We start from the raw sequence: 19,786 nt of genomic DNA, 5'->3' as shown, positions 1-19,786 counted from the left end.
TAACAAGTGAACTTTTCCCAGGATTCCCAGCTGCCTTGCTCTATATTAACTAATTTTAATAGTTTAAGACAAACACAAATGTTAAAGTAAATAGATTTAAGGGGAAAGGTTCATACAGATAGGTCTGACTTCTACTGCATCATCTATATCAATAGTACTCTGTTCTCAAGGGTGCTCCACAGCCAATTATAATTAGTTTGTGCTCTTTCATACATTGATTTTTAGGTACTGATTCCTAGGCCTTTTACATATATATATATATATATATATGGTTTCCTTTCTATCAAATACGAAACTTCCAAAATAAAATGTCTAATCTGTATCCTTTCCTGTAACTTTAGAAAGCACTAGCTCAGTACATGTTTATCTGACTACTGCTTTTTTTTATGGAATGTTTTACAAATTTATGTATCATCCTTGTACAAGGACTGTGCTAATCTCTATATATTGATCCAATTTTAGTATATGTGGTATGGAAGTGAGCACCTGACCTCTGCCTTTGATTGCAATCAGATCACACACTAGAAGCTATTGATCAAGGCCAGCCCTTCCAGGTGGTTATCTACAGGTACAGAATAGAGGGAAGAACACTGGAAATGAAGCACTCACTGACCTGCCTGTTCCAAGGCAACCAGCATGGACTGCTCAATGAGGTCTCTCTCTATGAAGCTGCGGAAGTCTTCATTGTACACAGTGAGATCTGGAAGCTGGAAGGCACAGATGGGCATTTCCAGGGGGTGCTCACTGCTCCCCCCACCCCCACCATTGGAGGAGACATGGGACCGGGCCAGGGAAACAATGCTGGAGCTGGCGTGGGAGATGCCCCTAGACAGGCGTTTTTCTGCAATGAGAAATGGAGTCACCTTAGAACATACATAACCCACTCAGAGAACTCTCCACTGATGTGATGGTTACCTCTTGACAGGGTTTCCATCAGGGAAAAACTGAGTCTAACCAGCTTCTAAACATCATGGCCCTTTTTCTCAAGCCAAGTAAAACTGAAGAAATACAGAAAGCAACATTTTTGCAGGCACCAATTAGCACCAAATATACATTCCTCTTTCTACCCTTGTTTGAAATTTGCCTCACCATCCTCTTCCTATGACTGTATTCTTCCACTTCTATTTTCAATATGAGAGGGTTTGCAACTTGATCCTTTAGTAACTTGATCGTGGTTTGGTAGAAGGAAGAGGGAAATGGGGTCTCATTAGACTAGATTTAGTCTAATAGTCTCTCTGATACTTCTCAGGGTCTTGGAGAATGTGGAAAGAATTTCCATTATAGAAAAGAAAATTAACAGAATCTTATTCACACAGGAACTTTCATCTTACCATCAAAAACACCTATTTATACTATTTACTTCATCTTTTCTTGATATTCTCATTTATCAGAAATTTATAGGGACAGTCAATTCTTAACATGCTACAGAGGTAAAGAGTAATATAGATAGTGCCCTAAATCATTTCGTCTGTTTTGAATATGTAGCACTTGTAATTCCCCCACCAATATTTCACTGTGAGTGCAATCTACTTAGTGTAGTATTATAATTCATTTGCATGGCTTAAGTTATATAATAATTATCACAGAGGGATCGAGTTCAAGTGTAGGGTAGCCATTCTCGATTCAGTATTTCCCAGAGATGAGATGCACAAAATAAATTTCCCTCCAACCCCATTACTAGGGATTGAACCCAGAGGCACTTTACCACTGAGTTATATCCTCAGCCCCTTTTTATTTTTTGAGACAGGTTCTCACTAAGCTGCCTACGCTGGCTTCAAACTTGCAAGCTTCATGCATCAGCCTTCCAAAAGTTGCCGGGATTATATGCATGTGCCACCTCACCAACTATGAAGTAATAGTGATATTATTTTAAAATATTTTTCAGAAACTTAAAAAGTACCATGTGCACTTTTTAAAGTGGTGGTGCACACCTATAAGCCTAGCAACTCGGGAGGCTGAGGCAGGAGAACTGCTAGTTCAAGTTCAGCCTCAGCAACTTAACAAAGTCCCATGCAACTTAGTGAGACCATGTCTCAAAATTTAAAAAAGGACTGGGGATGTGACTCAGTGGTTAAGTACCTCTGGGGTCAATCCTCAGTACCAAAAATAAATAAATAAATAAATAAATACAAATAAATAAAAAGTACCACATGTCTGCCTGACCATGGTAAAAAAAAAAATAAAAAATAAAAATAGTATCAAAAGGGATAAAGAAGTTTCCCTTGCAATCAAAATTCTTGAACCCTTCCACAGAGACAAACTTTTATATCCTTCTGGAAATTTTTAGGGACACAGAAGCACATATAGCTTTTTAAATTGTATTTTTAAAATACAAGGAGCATGCTACATACATTTTAATAAATCTTACCATTCAGAATATATTTTTAGAGACTTTTTTTCTAAAATATCACTCAGTTCTACCTAATTCTTTCTAATGACTGAGAGTATTCCACAACATGGATGATTATAATTTATTTAACCACTTTTTTATTAATGGGCATTAAAAATTATCATCAAGTTTTAATTATTATGAAATAGTCACATTGCATGTGTATATATTTATGTATTTGTTTATTTAAAGGAGATATATGCCTATAATCCCAGTGGCTTGGAAGGCTGAGGCAAGAGGATCACAAGTTCAAAGCCAGCCTCAGTAACTTAGCGAGAACCTGTCTTAAAATATTAAAAAGGGCTAGGGATGTGGCTCAGTGTTAAGAGCCCCTTCGTTCAATCCCTGGCACAAAAATAAATAAATAAATAAGTAAAATACATACAAATACACATATATGTGATGAATTTCTAGAAATGAAATTGTTGAGTTAAAGAGTATATAATTTTTCAAATTTTGATAGATACTGGCAAATATTAACAAATTACTCGGGCTGGGGATGTGGCTCAAGCGGTAGCGCGCTCGCCTGGCATGCGTGCGGCCCCGGGTTCGATCCTCGGCACCACATACAAAGAAAGAAAGACGTTGTGTCCGCCGGAAACTAAAAAATAAATATTAAAATTCTCTCTCTCTCTAAAAAAAAAAAAAACAAAAACAAATTACTCTCCAAAGAGGCAGATGGCAGTGACCGACTCTTAATTCTACCCTTATATACGCTTTATCTCAATAATTAGATTGTTACCCTCCTTCCTCTATTTCTTTTACACTATCTGAAGAAGGCCTTTATTCAGGATAACACTCAAGATGCAGAGAGACAGTAAGGGGCTCTGGCCCCTGGACAGATTGACACCATCTCAATGTGGGTTTGGCTGGAGATAAGAGTAAGGAAAGAAAACATCTCCAAAGGATCACCAAACTTTCTGAATCTGTTTAGCAATCCCCACCCCTCCTACTCCCTATACAGAAACATCCCTCAGTTAGCCCAGTACCTTGAATGATGTCATCCTGCCGCTGTAGGATGGGTCGTAGAGGGTGAGTGGACTCTCTATCAGAACACCCCTTTTCAGGGGTCTTGGAGCCACTATTCCCTTCACTGAAGGGTGGGGGCAGGTTCCCAGCATGAACTTGACGTAGCTGTTCGAAATCACTGAGGGCAGCACTCACATCCCAATTCTTTCCTATCAGGAAACAAAGCAAAAAGCAAATTATATACTCAGAGTAGAGAGAAACTGGAGGACAAAAAGACGATATCAAAATTGGTAAAATATATTAATACACATTGCAATCATATTCTTTCCTTATCCTGTTTTAATTTTCTTTTTTTTTTTTTTTATAGAAAGAAAAATGAATTTATTCACAGTTTGGCCAAACCAGAAATACAGCTATTCTGCATTCCCAGAACCCCACAGTGTTTTAATTTTCTTCAAAATATTTTGATCTAAAATGTCAATTTTCTTCTTCTTCTTCTTCTTTTTTTTTTTTTTTTTTTTTTTTTTTTTTGTGCCAGGGATTGAATCCAGGGTGCTTACCCACTGAGCCACATCCCCATCCCTTTTTATATTTTATTTAGAGACAGAGTCTCACTGAGTTGCTAAGTGCCTCACTAATCTGCTGAGCCTGGCTTTGAACTCAAGATCCTCTGCCTCAGCCTCCCAAATTGCTGGGATTACAGGCATACACTCCAGCTAAAATTTCAATTTTCTTTATATTTATTGTCTATTTCCTTAATAAGCTTCATGAGGTTAGAAACTTTCTCTCTCTAAACTCAAAGGGCCCTCAGAGATCTAAAAACTTTCTTTCATAGATAAAGGAAAAAAATCTTAGAGAAGTGAATTGTTCAAGACACTTGCTTGCACCAGGGCCCAGCAGAACTTAAGCCCAGGTCTCTTTATTCTGGAATCCAAGAGGTTCTTAGCCTAGGTGTAACTCTAGGGTGTTCTAAGCCACTTGAAGTTGTTTATAAAATTATGAGTGTGTATTTTTCTAGAGAAAGCATTGATAGACATTATCAGCTTATTGGATTGGTTATAATGGATTTTCCTATTGCTTTCTCCATTTAAATTATTTAATAATTATATATTGCATAATTATTTACACTTTAGTTATTCCATCTACCATTACCTTAATTCAATTCTTATCACCTAGTGTCCCTCATCCAATCCACTCTAAAGAATCCCAGGAGATTCATCTTTCTAAAGCACAGTTCTGGTCATTTCGTTCCATGATCAAAATCTTTATGTAATGGCTCACCACTACCTACAGAATAAAAACAAGGCTTCTTTGCGTAATATTCAAGGATTTCTATGACCTGGCCTACTTTTCCACCCTTTTCTCTGAGCTTCAATTTCCTTATCTATGAAAATGCAGATGATAATATCAGTATCTATACCTCAGGGCTGTTATAAAGATGAAATAAGTTAAAAGAATGCGGAATAGTGCTTGGTATGCAGAAAGCAGGATATATGCATTTACTGCTGTAGCTATTGTTCTTATTATTAGAATTTTCCAGTTAAGCCGTACTAATCATTCATGCTTGATGATTTTATTTTTAAACCATTAAATTCCCCATTTGTTCAACTCCCTCTATTCACTCTTCTCCATTCACCACTGACTAGAACAGGCTAAGATGCTCCCACTGTAGGGTCTCCCCACTATCTACACTGCCTCAAAAGCTCTTTCCTACAATGTATCTACACAGACAACTCCTAATTAGCTTCAAATGTCACATTCTTAATAAGGCCTCCCCTGACTGCCCAATTAAAATCACAAAGCACCTCATCAAACCCTATGGTTTTCTGAAGCACTCAATACCTTACATTATAATTTAGGCACTCAATAAATATTTGTTAAATAAATGGTAGTTTTTCCTAAGTTCATGAATGAATGAATGAACAAACAAATAACATATCTTGAGCACTGGATCTGTTTTAGTTCCTCATAATTTTCATCTGGTCTTTTTCTTTTTCTTTCTTTGGTGGGGTGGGGTGGGGACCTGGGATTAACTCAGGGGTACTCAACCACTGAGCCACATCTCCAGCCCTATTTTGTATTTAGAGACAGGGTCTCACTGAGTTGCTAAGTGCCTCACTTTTGCTGAGGCTGGCTTTGAACACAGAATCCTCCTACCTCAGCCTCCTGAGAGTCTGGGATTACAGGCATGTGCCACCATGCTGAGGTTGGTTTTTGTTCTTTTCTGAGGGAAATTAACTGGTTTCTCAGCTGCTTATCTCTCTCCCCTCCCTAATTTAGTTTTGTTTTGCTTTTTTGTGGTACTGGGGATTGAACTCAGGTAGACTGTGTTTTATCACTGAACTATATCCCCAGTCCTTTATTAGATTTTAAGACAGGGTCTTGCTAAGTTACTTAGCTCGCCTCAAACTTGCTGTCTCCAATTTCAGCCTCTCCTGCTTTAGCTTCCCAAGTAACTAGGATTAAATGTGTGCACCATGGTACACCAGCTTTAATTTTTTTTTTTTTAAACTACAACCAGAGTTAACATTAAAAGGAAAAAATAAAAGACTAAAAAAGAGACACAAAAAGAAAATGAGAAAAGGTCCTTTGATTCCTCTTCTAAATTATATTTTAAATCTATCTACTTCTATCTCTATTGCTACCATTATGGTCTAAATCACCATCATCTCTCACATGAACTGTGGCAATATTCTTAACTGGTTTTACCACTGGCCACCTTCTAATCCATTCCACAACCTACAACCAATACACAATTATAAAAACTCAAATTTCATTATGTCACTCCTCTGATTAAAATCCTTCACCAGCTTCCCAGTGAACTTAAAATATAATTTAAATTTACCAAGGCTATCAACCACTACCCCCCTTCCCACATGTTCTACTTCCTTTCAGTCTAATCAGCTGCTCAGATTCTCATCACTCTTCTATCACTCTTCCTATCTTGATCACTATTAGCTACTCTAATGTGGCAAACTCTCTCTCACCATAGGGCCCTTGTGGAAGCTATTTCTCTAGCAAAAAATAATCTCTTCTACATCCTTTTGTCTTGCTATTCCTATTCAGACTTCAGGGTTCAACACAAATATCACTTCCCCCTCTAAGGCCTTTCTGCACTCTGATCTGGACCTAAATCAGACTTCTCCTGTCCCTCCAGTCTCAGCACCCTCAACTTTTCTTTCATTACATGAGTGTACATGCATGCACACATACAGCGATAATTTGTTATGTAATTGTTAAGAGCCACACTCTGAAACCAAACTGTTTAAATCCTACTTCACTTCACAGAAACTCAGTTTTCAAACTTATAACAGAATGGTTGAAAGAATAAACTAATGTATCTCAATTATCTTATACATATTGAACATTTACAGGTATCTGACACATTACAAGAGGAATGGGGAATGGTTACGGATTATTTTGTTAAAGAGGAGGTTTTTGAGATGAATCTTGAATGAGAAGGAGACTAACGGAGGAAAGGACATTGCACACTTAGGAAACAACCTAACATGGTGAGGGAAAGGTGGTAAGTTAAGCCTGGCTGGAGCAGAGGAAGTAAAGGGAAAAGTAGTAGGAATTGAACATGAAGTAAAGGGAAAAGTCAAATTGAAATCAGTAACCTGGAATTTAAACCCTGATCTTCTGTTTCCAAATTCATGCTTTTCCCATGGTTGGCTAAGCAAAAGTCACATTGTAATACCTTACTAATGGCTGGCAATCTAAAAAAATTGCCTAAGAATGCTAAGTACTTGTCCCTCCTCTGTAGCTTGCCTGTTTGTGCCATTATATAATTTCATCATCTAGAAGCATCATTAATTATACTTATAAACAAATAATCCTATGGACATGATTCCAATCCTTCAGGGCCTTAAATCTAGAATAATCAAACTTATAGCATATATCATATATAAATATAAATAAAAGCAACAAAATAAAAACATTAATTCACTTAATAGAATTACTCATATAAGTTAATAAAGGAAAGAAAGAAAATGGATGATCCAAATATGAAAATCCAAGTCTTACAGATCTAGATTTGTTTTTGGTTTTGGTTTCTGACTAAAGTAAATTTTCACTTACATTATCTGAATAAACTGACAGTGGAAAAAGCTACCCCAATGCAAAAATAGGATTTGAATTTTAAAAATTATGTTGGATCATATACAAAGTAATAATTTAAATGAAGAACTTACTATACTATACACAAAGTATCTTCCTGATCACCTTACATGTTCCAAATCATCCTAATAATAAGCATTACATTTTAGTTTCTTCTTTCTCACCCTTGACTGCTTACCTTCCAGGAGATCACGGGCCAACCCTGGCTCTGCTCCTGTGGAACGAACAAAATCCGACAGGACAGCATCCATGTCCAGGGTCATGTGATCATCAAGTACTTTCAGGCAGCTGGATGAAGGCAGTGCATAGATCAAAATTCAGGCCTCCACCTGAGAAGGAAATAAATAAAAAAGGCTCAAATTATACTGGAAAAGGATGATCACAGCTCCCATTTTAGCAGCTTTTTTGGGGGAGGGGAGTACTGGGGATTTAACTTGGGGGCACTCAACCACTGATCCACATCCCCAGCCTATTTTGTATTTTATTTAGAGACAGGGTCTCACTGAGTTGCTTGGCGCCTCACTTTTGCAGAGGCTGGCTTGAACTCACGATCCTTCTGTCTCAGCCTCCCGAGCTGCTGGGATTATAGGCGTGTGCCACCGCGCCCAGCTATTTAGCAGCTTCTTAACCAATTGGGGAAAATAACTATCCTAGCTCATAGATTTCAGTTAAATTTTAAAACAAAGCAGCTTCAATTTTATTTTGAAGAATAACATTTTATTTCCTAATTCTTTACTAAGTCTTCATTCCTACATTAACCACAAACCACTTTCACTAGAGCTTTTCCTCTACTTCTCTAGAGCATCACATTTCTTCGATGAGTCTGCTTATCTAAACTAGAAAGGGAAGCAGCAGACCGCCACCCTCAAGAACTCTCCTCTTCGGGCTGCAGCTGTGGCTCAGTGGTGGAGCACTTGCCTAGCATGTATGAGGCACTGAGTTTGATCTTCAGTACTGCATAAAAATAAATAAAGTATCGTGTCCATCTACAACAACAACACAAAAGAACTTTCTACTTATAATGTCTCTAACATGACACCATGTTCATTTCCTTCCTGGTACTTGATATACCCTGAAGTCATCTTAATCACTTGCTGTCTAACCTTGCCTTTTAGTATAGAAGTTCCCTGAAAGCGGGGAATTTGTGTGTCTTGCTCACTACTGTGAACAGCACATATCACTTGATATTTAGCATGGGGCTTGGCACACAGGACCTCAATAAATATTTACTGAACGAATAAATGAATGAATACTATACATTGGATAATTTTAGGTTCACTAGTATACTTATGGAAATGAGAGGTATTTAATAAAGTGATTGCCAAAACAATAAGATATTCCGAAAATCCAAGTGGGGATTTCAAAAAAAGTCCATAACAAAAGTCAATCTTTGTCTACTAACTTCATGAATCCAGAAAACATGCCTACCACAAACATGTCTTCCTCTACCCAGAACAAATACTGTCAAGTATGTTCCCTGAAAAAGATCTCTTCTTTCAGTTTTGACTTCAGCAGAAACTATCTATGACCTGAGAGCCTGGCACCAACTCAACATTTCTCTGAGGTTAACAGTCCCAGCTAAGGGAGCAATAACAGAGTGAAGAACAACCTCTGACCAAATTCTGGTAGGTTTATAGCGTTCTGTATTAGAGGATTCATTCATAAAGTCTCCAGATACCACAAGACAGTGCCCTACTATACCCACCAATCCCATCTTTTAGGGAAGGCCAAAAGCAGAATCTTTGATAGCAATATGTGTCTCAAATGATTGTTCAAAATCATTTCCTCCTAAAAGTCTAAAGTCTAAGGATGACTCCCAGATACTTTTTCTTCATGCGTCCCCACATCCCAGAACACAGCTTGTTTAGTGGTGTGATCAGACCTGATTTTCTGTTTTCCTTAGAAATATTAAGGCAAATAAACAGCAAAGATTTGTGAGTTAAAAAACAGTAGGGGGACTGGGGTTGTGCTCAGCGGTAGAGCACTCACCTAGCACCTGTGAGGCGCTGGGTTCAATCCTCAACAACCACATAAAAATAAATAAATAAAATAAAGTTTTTAAAAAAAAAGAAAGAAAGAAATACCTAGTCTTTAAAAAAAAAAAAAATAAGAAAAACAGTAGGTTGCTGGGCACAGTGGTGCACACCTACACAATCCCAGTGGCTCAGGAGGCTGAGGCAGGAGGATAGCAAGTTCAAGGCCAGCCTAGACAACTTAACAAGACTCCTTCTCAAAATAAAACGTAGAAAGGGTTGGGGATGTAGCTCAGTGGTACAGTGTCCCAGGATTCAATCCCCAGTGGAAAAGAAAGAAAGAACACTTGACTAAGCCACAGGCATGCAGACAATTTCCCAGCTAGACCCAGGCTGGAGAGAAGCAAAAGAAACCATCAGTGAGTGCCCTGGCATCACAGATCTCATGTGTCAACACAATAGGTAGGTCATTCTTTCAAAAAACATTTTTTAAACATAATAACTTGGAGGTCTGACATTATCTAGAAAGACTTGCTCTTCAGCAAAAATATGAAGACTAAAGCAAACTTCTTGGCAACAAATTCTTACATTTGTGTCTCTAGTTGCGTGCCAGGGACTCCACCTAACTCCTTCCAACAGGAGAGGAGATGAGCTTTTGTTATATCACCAACACCTGGCTTAAGCTTCTCAAATTCTAAATGGGGACATTAAAGCCATGACAACACTCACAGCCTTAGGCTCTGTGTCAGCACACAGGAAGGAAAAAAAAAAACTAAACAACAACATAAAACACTTGCTTTCAACCTTTCAAATAAAACAGAGGATGCACTCAAATATTTGTTGATTGGTGTAAAGACAGATCTCAAATGGAGTCAAAATCCTCCAATCTTCCAAAGGCAAAGGCCTTTAGCAATTATTTAATCCAACTTTGATTCCATGCAAGAATCTTTTTCTCAACATTTCTGACAGATAAACATCTAGTCTTCACTTGAACACAAGTTCTGACAGGGAACTCATTACTTTGCCATGATATCCATTTTATTGTTGGACAGTTCCAATTGTTAGAAAATGCTTTTCTAAACAAAAGCTGAAACTATCACCAGACTCCCTCCCCCTGTAACTTACATATAATGGTTCTTATTTTGTTCCCTAGAACAATAAAAACTGACCACATGCATGGAATTTTCATGGAAAATTATTAGATAAAGCTTCCTTTTCATAACACTTGTAGATCAACTCTGCAATATTATCATGAGCCAGGCTTTATTTGACAAAAGCCTTCCTTATATCAGTACTTGCTTGTATCTGTATTCATTTGTAAATGTTTATGCTGACTCTATAGTATAAATTCAACACCTTGAATAAATGAAGTACATTGTGCAAAATTCACTGTTGCCAACTTTGTTTCTTCTCACTCCTACTTCCACTTCCATGCCCTCTTGAAATGACAGCAATCAAGAATAAAAACTAACAAGTTAGTTAAGAACTTTCAAAAATGCTCCCTTATTCAACAACAAGACTGCAACTGGTCTCATTATATCCAATTTACAAATACAGAAACAAACAAACAAAAAGCCTTGACAAGTCAGGTGGATGGCCCTAAGTCTGAACCTCTGATATTTCTGTGAGACCACACTGCTTCCCAAGGGATTAGGCCATTATTGATTCCAGGAATTGTACTGATTCTTAACCACTTCTTTCTTTGACTATAGGAAAGAGCTGTACCTAACACATTGATTAAAGACCTGCCTTGAATTTTCCTCACTCCAAATTTGTCATATTCCTTAGCAATTTTAACACCTATCTACATAATCTATCCATAATCTCCACTGCAAAAATTCACTTCCTGAAACTATATCACCTTTAAACCTTTTTTTATTTTTATTTTTTTAGTTGTTGACGGACCTTTATTTTAATCATTTATTTCTATGCAGCGCTGAGAACTGAACTCAGTTCCTCACACATGTGAGGTAAGCAATCTATCACTAAGCCACAACCCTGGCCCCACATCACCTTTGAATCTTAAACTCTAACATCTTACTCTACCACAACCTCACTTTTATCCAGCTTTTCCTCACTACTTGAAACTTGCTTTCTAAGACATTCAATCTCTTAACCATCATATTCATTAATTCAACACAAATTCATGGAGTGCCTACTGTATATTAGATACCATGCTCAAGAATAAACACACAACACAATCCTCATCCTTACAAAGTTTCCAGTATGGAAGGGGGGAAAAAATCACAAAATTTCAAAAAATTATAATAAAGAAATGTTGGGGAGAGGAATGTTATCTCCTATAAGGAGTCAAGAAAAGCTTCCCCAAAAAGCGATGTTTCACCTAAGAAATGTAGAATAAATAGCAACTGAGAGACAAACTGGGATAGGAAAAATGCTCCAAGCAGTTTAAACATATACCAAAATTCTGTAGCAGGAAGGAACAAAGAGGTGAGAATGGTGGAAAATGAGGAAAAGATCATGCTGATTATAGTGAGTCTAGTTTGGAGGGAGCACAGCAGACTGAGGGAGAATTGGTTAGGAAATCACTACAAGAGATACACTAGACTAGAAAGACAGCAAAGACTGCGAAGAGTAGAAGATTCCCTTCTTGCCTAAACAGAAAGTGAAACCAATGATTTAGGGCTGGGGATGTAGCTCAGTGGTAACACCTAGCATGTAGAAGGCCCTGGGTTCAATCCCTGTCACCACAAAAGTTTAAAAAAGGCAGGGGGGGCGGGGCGAGGATGGGAAGGGGGATAAGAAACGGTTGATGGAGTGATCGTTTGTTAATATCTCTGTGAAAACCAGGGACTGCTGAGCAAACAAGATCACATAATCTTGCAGAATAGTATCACTACAGACATGGTACTGTCACCTTTTCACTGAAAGACCACTGTCTTTTCCTTGACTTTGTTACCTCAACTAGTCTTCTCAGCTACTATCTATCACACCACTTCATCATTTTCCTTGAGCCTCCCAGTCAATTCATACCACGTTGATGACTCCTGGAAAATGACCTTGCTTTCCACTTCACAGAAAAAAGTTCCAAAACAAACAAACAAAAACAAAACAAACAAACAAGGGGACCCTTTAGGTTTCTCCCCTGCCCTATGTGTGGCTTACTGTTCCCCTTTCCCGTAAAACTCCTTAGATTATGTTCACTCACACTACTTTCTCAACCCATGTTCAGTCCTCAACTAAAATGAGCACTGACTTATGTTAAAATCATGCAATCCTCCTTATTGTTCATCTCCTTGTAGCCTCCCAGGTCACCTTGGTGAACTCTCCTGTGCCTACACTAAAGGTTGGCACACTCACAGTTCTAGTCTTAGGTCTTCTGTCTTCTCATTTTACATCATCCCCATGAGAAACTTCATTCATGCCCTGAGCACCCAAATGCCAATGACTCCAAAGGTATCTAAAGCCTCAGATTCTTTCTACCTCACATGGGAAACCCACAGACACTTCACACTCAACATGATAAAAACGTGAGCTCACTTTCTCATCTGCTGCCACCCTCTTGAACTATTCCTCTTCCAGTATGGCCTATTCTGGCAAATGGTACCACATCATCCCAGGCACTCAAGCCATAAGCCTGGGGGCCAACCTGCACTTTTCTCTCTTCCCTCATATTCACAAATCTTTTTCAAAGCTCTACTATTTTGTTTTTAAAGGTCTCTTAAATCCATCCAAGGCCTTTCATAGGCTCTCTTTTTATTCCATCTCAATTTTCATAACCTGGACCCAGAAAACGGATTCTTAATGTCTTCCTCTTATTCTCTAAACATTAATCAGCCTTCTACAAGTATCCACCATGAAGAATTTAAAACATGATAGCATCATAGCCCACTGCTCTAAATTCCTTAGTACCTCTTCAATAACATCCAAATTTCTATACACCCATAAACAAGGCCCTTCATCACCTGGTTCTTCCTCTCATTATTTCCCTCCATGTATTGATAGTTCCCCAAGTATACTATATGCTTTGCATATACTGTTTCAAATTTCAGTTCCTTTGCATATACAAGTTTTTACCTCTTTAAGACTAATTTGAGTGCTACTTCATTTATAAAACCTTCTCTGACTTCCCAAGTTAAACCATCCACTTCATTTGGTGACCCCACTGCATCTTGTACTCTACCTCTATAATTTTATCATAGTTCATGGCATTTGTGCTTATTTACTTTTGTCTCCCCGATAAATCAGAGGCAATTTGAGGGCAAAAATCTTGTCGTGTGCATCATGTATCCTAGCATTCAAGCACCAGCAGGAGCTCCACTTTTTATTCAGATAAATTGAAGTGTGTTTGTACAACAGTCAACTGCACATACATACCCACCAGTGTTGCACACAGCCAAGTCTAAAACACTGGCTCTTCTCAAAGACATTTGCTTAAGATTTTTATATGATTTTATTTACAAAAGCTTTCTCTTCCTAACATTGTTCATCTCAAACTAATTATCAGATAGTAAAATCAGTCTGCAGGCACTGAGTACCCAACTACTTATTAACAGAAAAAAAAAAGACCCCAAATCAAATACTGATGGTAGATAACAGACCACTGTTAAGATGCCTGAGAAACTACTGATCCTACATTCTCTCATTTACAACATCCCCCAAAGCGCCCACATTCTCGCTGCATATCCACTTCCCTGGCTCCACCAGAGCTGCTTCTGAGTCCTCTCCAACTCCACTCAAAACTCACTGGAAAACCACAACTTCAAGACTGTCAAGAATTTTCAAAGGTCAGACACTCCTCCATGTCTATGAAGTCAGCTCCAAGGAATCCAGACAAAGAGAGAGGAGAGACAGAGGCACTTTGAAATTTCACACAATTCTCATTAGGTGGGAGGGAGCGATGAATGACTGTCTCGGCAGTCTGCTTTTGGTTAAAACTGGTCTTTACAACAAAAGAAAATAGACCCTTCTTAGAAAGAAGATATGACCAAACTGCACTCTAAACGGGCCTAGGTAACACTAAATATTACAACCCAGAGGTAATAAGATGGGTCCTAAGAAAGGAAAGAAAGTAGTAGATGTTAAAGTTTTAGACATTTTTAAAATTTAGAATTCCAAACACCTCTTAAAAGGTTTGTGTCATTATCCCCACATTATACATGAAAATGCCAAATAAAGCTCAAGAAGGTTACGTTATATACTCAAGGTAAAATGTTGTAGAACCAGGATTTTTATGAACCCACCTGACTCCAAAGATCATACCACACTTAATCTGGGGAGGAAAACTGAAAAAACATGGGCAGTCCATCCACCCAGAAATCCATTCTCACTTCTTCAATGCCTCTCAACTCTGATTTGCAAAAAAGAATTGACCCTGGATTTAGACAAATCTGATTTCAAATCTAGGGCTGGGGATATGGTGGAGTGGTAGAGTGCGTGCCGGGCATGCCCAAAGCTCTGGGTTCGATCCCTAGCACCAAAAAAAAAAAAAAAAAATTCCTGAACTACTACTTAAGGACTATATAACAAAGGTTAATATAACCATTTTCTGCCTCATTTTTTTATTTATAAAAGTGGGAGAAATATCTGTGTTATCAGATCTCTTGTCAGGAGTAAATAATGTAAGACATAAAAAGCCTGTGCATGTATGAATATGGCATAATCCCACTATTATTTATAATTAGAATGCACTAATCAAACAATAAAAAACAGGGGCAGGGATTGTGACTCAGCAGTGGAGTGCTAGCCTAGCCCGGGCAGGACTCGGGTTCGATCCTCAGCACCACATAAAAATAAAGGCATTGTGTTGTGTCCATCTACACCTAAAAATATATATTACAATAAGTCCTCAAAAATGTCAGCTGCTTCTTTTTCCACTCATTCTTCCCACATACTCTGCTTCATTCCACTGGTGCCAACACAGCTCCCTATAGCTTTCTTTGTGTGGTGTGTGTGTGTGTGTGTGTGTGTGTGCATGTGTTGCTGGGGATCAAACTCAGGGTCTCACACATACTAGGCAAGCACTCTGTATCCAGAGTTTCTCTACCACTCCCAAACAAACCATTTTCCATTTTCTTTTCTTCCCTCTGCCCCCCCCCCCCCCCCCCNTTTTCTTTTCTTCCCTCTGCCCCCCCCCCCCAGCCGCCCCCAGGCTACCAGGGATTGAAACCAGGGTATTTAACCACATCCCTAGTCCTTTTTCTCATTTTTTGAGACAGGGCCTCACTTAACTGCTGAGCCTGGTCTTGAACTTGCAATCCTCTTGCCTCAGCTTCCCAAGTCACTGGGATTGCAGGCTTATGCCACAGCATCTGGCCCTACAACCATTTTCATAGTACAGTCTTAACATACAAATAATGTTCAGTCTAGCATTCCCATTCACGTCTTTCAATGCAAATTTCAATAAAACATCATAAAGGGGCTCATGGAATGGTTCAGAGTACTTGTCTACTGGCATTTGTCAGTTCAGTGACACTGATAAAAATCTTGCTTGGATTACAGTTATTTGAGAAATTTAATAATTTGGAAGGTTTCTACAATGGCAGTGACCTTTGGAAAATATAGGGGCAGGAAGAGTTATCATAGAGAAATTCGTTTGTTATTATAATATTGGCACAACAGTAGCTTGAAAAGAAACAGAAATCATGTTAATGTTTATTTTTTTTAGATCCAGACCAGCTTGTCAATTTTCCACAAACACTGAATTTCTTCTTTTTCTTTTCAGTTAGGGCTAATTATAGTCCATGTTTGTGTTCTCAATAAATTCAACTTTTCTAAGAATATCTATCTGCAAAAACAAAAGTTCTACTTGAGACTTTAAAGATTCTAATTACTGAATTTTTAACACAAAAAGAAAAAAGATGAAACTACAAACCAACAGAGGCTAGACTAGTAGAAAAACACACTATTTCTCTGGAACCAATCCTCAAACATTCAGTAATTGGCAACCTTTTCTGCCTTGCTCGATTCCTAACCATTGGTTATTTCACTGTCAATTATAGAATTTCCAAAAAAAAAAAAAAATTATAGAATTTCCATGCAAGGGGAGAAATCAGGAAAAAAAAAAAAAAAAACAGAACTTCAAATTACTATACAATCTGCTCTTACTTATCCAAAGGAAATTAATTCACTTTATAAATTTCTTTTGGTAAATTCATTTCCCTCAGCATATGACTGCTGACAAATTTTTTAAAAACCTAAATTAGAAAAAAGAAATTTGCCTTTTATAAAATTATATAATTCAATTCAAAGAAAGATTTTTATTACTATGATTATTTATTATTAAAATTTCCATCTTTAAGTTCCACAGTTCCATCATTGCTGGGATACTAAGGCTTATTTGAACTCCTACAGGTCCAATATGTAAAACATCTACTTGGCATTTGCTACTGCATGCTGTTTATAAATTGGCCTTTTGGGCTCTCATACCTTAATGCTCCAATTTGATTATCAAAATTTGCCAAATTGGTCTACCATCTATTAGATATTGCCCCAGGGCTTCGGGAGGCAAATAAAAGAAAGAAACTACAGTCCTTCTTATCATTAAGGCAATCTGGTCTGGTAGGAGAAATATAAACATAAGTCTGGGGACAGAGAAAGGAACTTCACTAGGACCAATTAGGGAAGCTTCTCAAATTTTTAGCTCAGTCTTTAAGGATGGGTAGGAGCTCAAGATAGAATTAAGTTACTTGATGTTGGTTCCTTTCTTTTATACTTTAAAAAACTGTAAACAGACCTAACACATTGTTTAGTACATAGCAGAAGAAATGTTTAGGGTCCTAAATTATTCATGCTAGTCCATGTGTGTGGTTAACTGAGAACTATACCTAAAACAGGCTTGTGAATTACTTACTGGTTTCAAATATTTAGTGGTTTCGGATCTGCCCCACCCATCTGTATAATCAAGGTCTATATGAACAAATGTAAAATATTTGCACAGCTAGCTGTCTGATCACTACGTATCTTCTCTTCTGTTGTTATTTTTGTTTTTAAAATATTCTGACAAGTAATAGCCTCAAAACAAAAAATATAAAACTTAAATACTGTTTGAGGTCTTTAATTCTGTCTTTTCTGATAGAAAACATATACACAGAGGGCTGGGGATGTGGCTCAAGCGGTAGCACGTTCGCCTGGCATGCGTGCAGCCCGGGTTTGATCCTCAGCACCACATACAAAGATGTTGTGTCCGCCGAAAACTAAAGAATAAATATTAAAATTCTCTCTCTCTAAAAAAAAAAAAGAAAAGAAAAGAAAACATATACACAGAGAAATTCATAAAGCCTATATGATACTCAGAGAGCAAGGAAGTTGAACCTAGGTATTCTGACTCTGACACAGAGTTCATATCAGTTCTAAATTTGGTATAAATGATTACCCTATAGGCTAAAGAAAACTCCTAATATTTTGCTTTTAAAAACACTGTACATACTCATCCACACTGTCCCCTAGCCATTACCATCCTTCTTACCCACCCCCTGCCAATCCCACAGATTTACACATTTTTTTCAGCTTGGAGTTCAAAAGCACAAACTCTACCTCAGGGTATCCAAAGCACTAGTAATATATATATTTTTTTCTTTCAGAAACAACCAAGTCTCTTATATTTCTACACCTAAAATTATTTACGAGCATTCATACCATCTGACAATTCCAGTCTACCCAAGAACATACAATATACACTTCTATTATTTACATAATTAACATTTCACATTCAAGTATTATGTGGAACAAACTTGGTGGGAAGGTATAGAAAACAGTCGGTTTTCCTTGTGTGGCACTTTGGAATCATACTTTCAGAACTAGAATGTCAGAGAGCATTTCATTCCATGTCCTCAAGTTGCAGATGACAAGAACATACAAACCAGGCAAATGAGATTTGTCCAAAGTCACAGAGTTAACTAGTGGTAAAACTAGGTATAGAAAATAAAGTTGATGACTCCCATTCCATTTATTTGACTGCACCTCTATCACTAGCTCTCAATTTTCCACACATAATCCATTTTGTAATTTATCCATAAAAACTGCCTTTCTCCCTACCACTCAGCTAAATCTCTTACTTCTGCAAGTATGTACCAAAGAAAATGATGTGTACTTAGGAAATTCAATCATTCGAGCAAAACAGTTTCAAGAAAGGAAATCATCTATAAAAAAAATCATGAAGGGATGCCAAAATCAAATCATCTTTTTTTTGCTCATCACCACTTTAGATATAAAATGGATTTAGATGTATTCTACAACATAATATCCCTAAAGTCTGAAGTTTCACAGCAAAGGAGAGAGATAATTATGTTTCACATAGGGATAATTTTTCTTCTTTTTTTTTTTTTTTTACTACTGATAGTGCAAAGCTATAATATACTTCTCATACATTATTCAAAAATCATTGCTATAGCTAAAGTTTGAACATAAAATAAAACCAAGAGAAATATTATCATTTTATTTATTATTATTATTATTATTATTTTAATTGCCTTTCTTTAATTTTTAATATAGAACTTTTCTTACCCAAAAGTATAAAAATAAATAAAGCAATAATTTTTCCTACATTCACGTTTATTCAAGTTTATCTGTGGAAAAGTAGCATTCCTCTTCTTTTCAGGAAGAGCCACCTTTAGCATAGTGGGACCCAGGTCACTGCCATCCTGGATGAAAATTTAACCTCCTAACATAATTGTTCAAATAGCACTTATTAAGGACCCATCATCCCTGCTTTCTAGAAGTTCATCTATTAGGCTGGTTACAGAAAAACCCCAAGATAGGTATCAACTAACTTCCTTTCTTCAACAAAGATATACTGCATACCAGGAACCAGAGTCAGAAAAAAATGAAGAAATTGTATAAGGTAAGAGAGGTCTTTTCAAAATTTAGTAATTTAGATGTTAGTAAACATCTCTACTTTTTTTGATTATTAAAATCATACGTTCCTCACCAAGAATGCTAATCATTAGAAGATGATGACAGTACGGCCAGGCACAGTGATGCACACCTGTAATTCCAGCAGCTCCAGGAAGGGAGGCTGAGACAGGAGGATCTCGAGTTGAAAGCCAGCCTCAGCAACTTATTGAGGCCCTAAACAACTCAGCAAGACCCTGTTTCTAAATAAAAGGGCTGGGGATGTGGCTCAGTGGTTAAGCACCTCTGAGTTTAATCCTCAGTATAAGAAATAAATTTAAGGGCTGGGGATGTGGCTCAAGTGGTAGCGCGCTCGCCTGGCATGTGTGTGGCCCGGGTTCAATCCTCAGCACCACATACAAACAAAGATGTTGTGTCCGCCGAAAACTAAAAAAAATAAATAAATATTAAAAAAATTATCTCTCTCTCTCTCTCTCTCTCTCTCTTTAAAAAAAATTAAAAAAAAAAAAAAAAAAAAAAAAAA

The 19,786-nt window shown here is 37.4% G+C and overlaps 1 protein-coding gene and 1 non-coding gene across 4 annotated transcripts in view; both read right to left on the bottom strand.

Annotated features, from left to right (window-relative positions):
- Positions 1-19,786, bottom strand: part of Otud7b (OTU deubiquitinase 7B) — a 53,219-nt gene that overhangs the window by 17,304 nt on the left and 16,129 nt on the right. For 2 of the 3 annotated variants that reach the window (XM_015503029.2, XM_048814929.1), the window contains exons 2-4: positions 7,656-7,806; positions 3,379-3,567; positions 614-841 (exon numbers count right to left, since the gene is read on the bottom strand). In XM_015503029.2, coding sequence (XP_015358515.1) covers positions 614-841; positions 3,379-3,567; positions 7,656-7,740 — 502 coding nt within the window. In that variant the 5' untranslated portion in view covers positions 7,741-7,806. Of the gene's footprint in view, positions 1-613; positions 842-3,378; positions 3,568-7,655; positions 7,807-19,786 lie in introns of those variants that run through there. The other variant, XM_015503030.2, reaches the window with a different exon arrangement.
- On the bottom strand, positions 381-486 carry LOC125620301. Its single transcript, XR_007351914.1, has one exon. It is a non-coding gene; the product is annotated as a U6 spliceosomal RNA (small nuclear RNA).

This window comes from Marmota marmota, unplaced genomic scaffold (genome assembly GCF_001458135.2).
Source record: "Marmota marmota marmota unplaced genomic scaffold, marMar, whole genome shotgun sequence".
Classification (NCBI taxonomy): domain Eukaryota; kingdom Metazoa; phylum Chordata; class Mammalia; order Rodentia; family Sciuridae; genus Marmota; species Marmota marmota.
The sequence above is the reverse complement of the archived record's forward strand: the minus strand, read 5'-3'. Positions and strand labels throughout refer to the sequence as shown.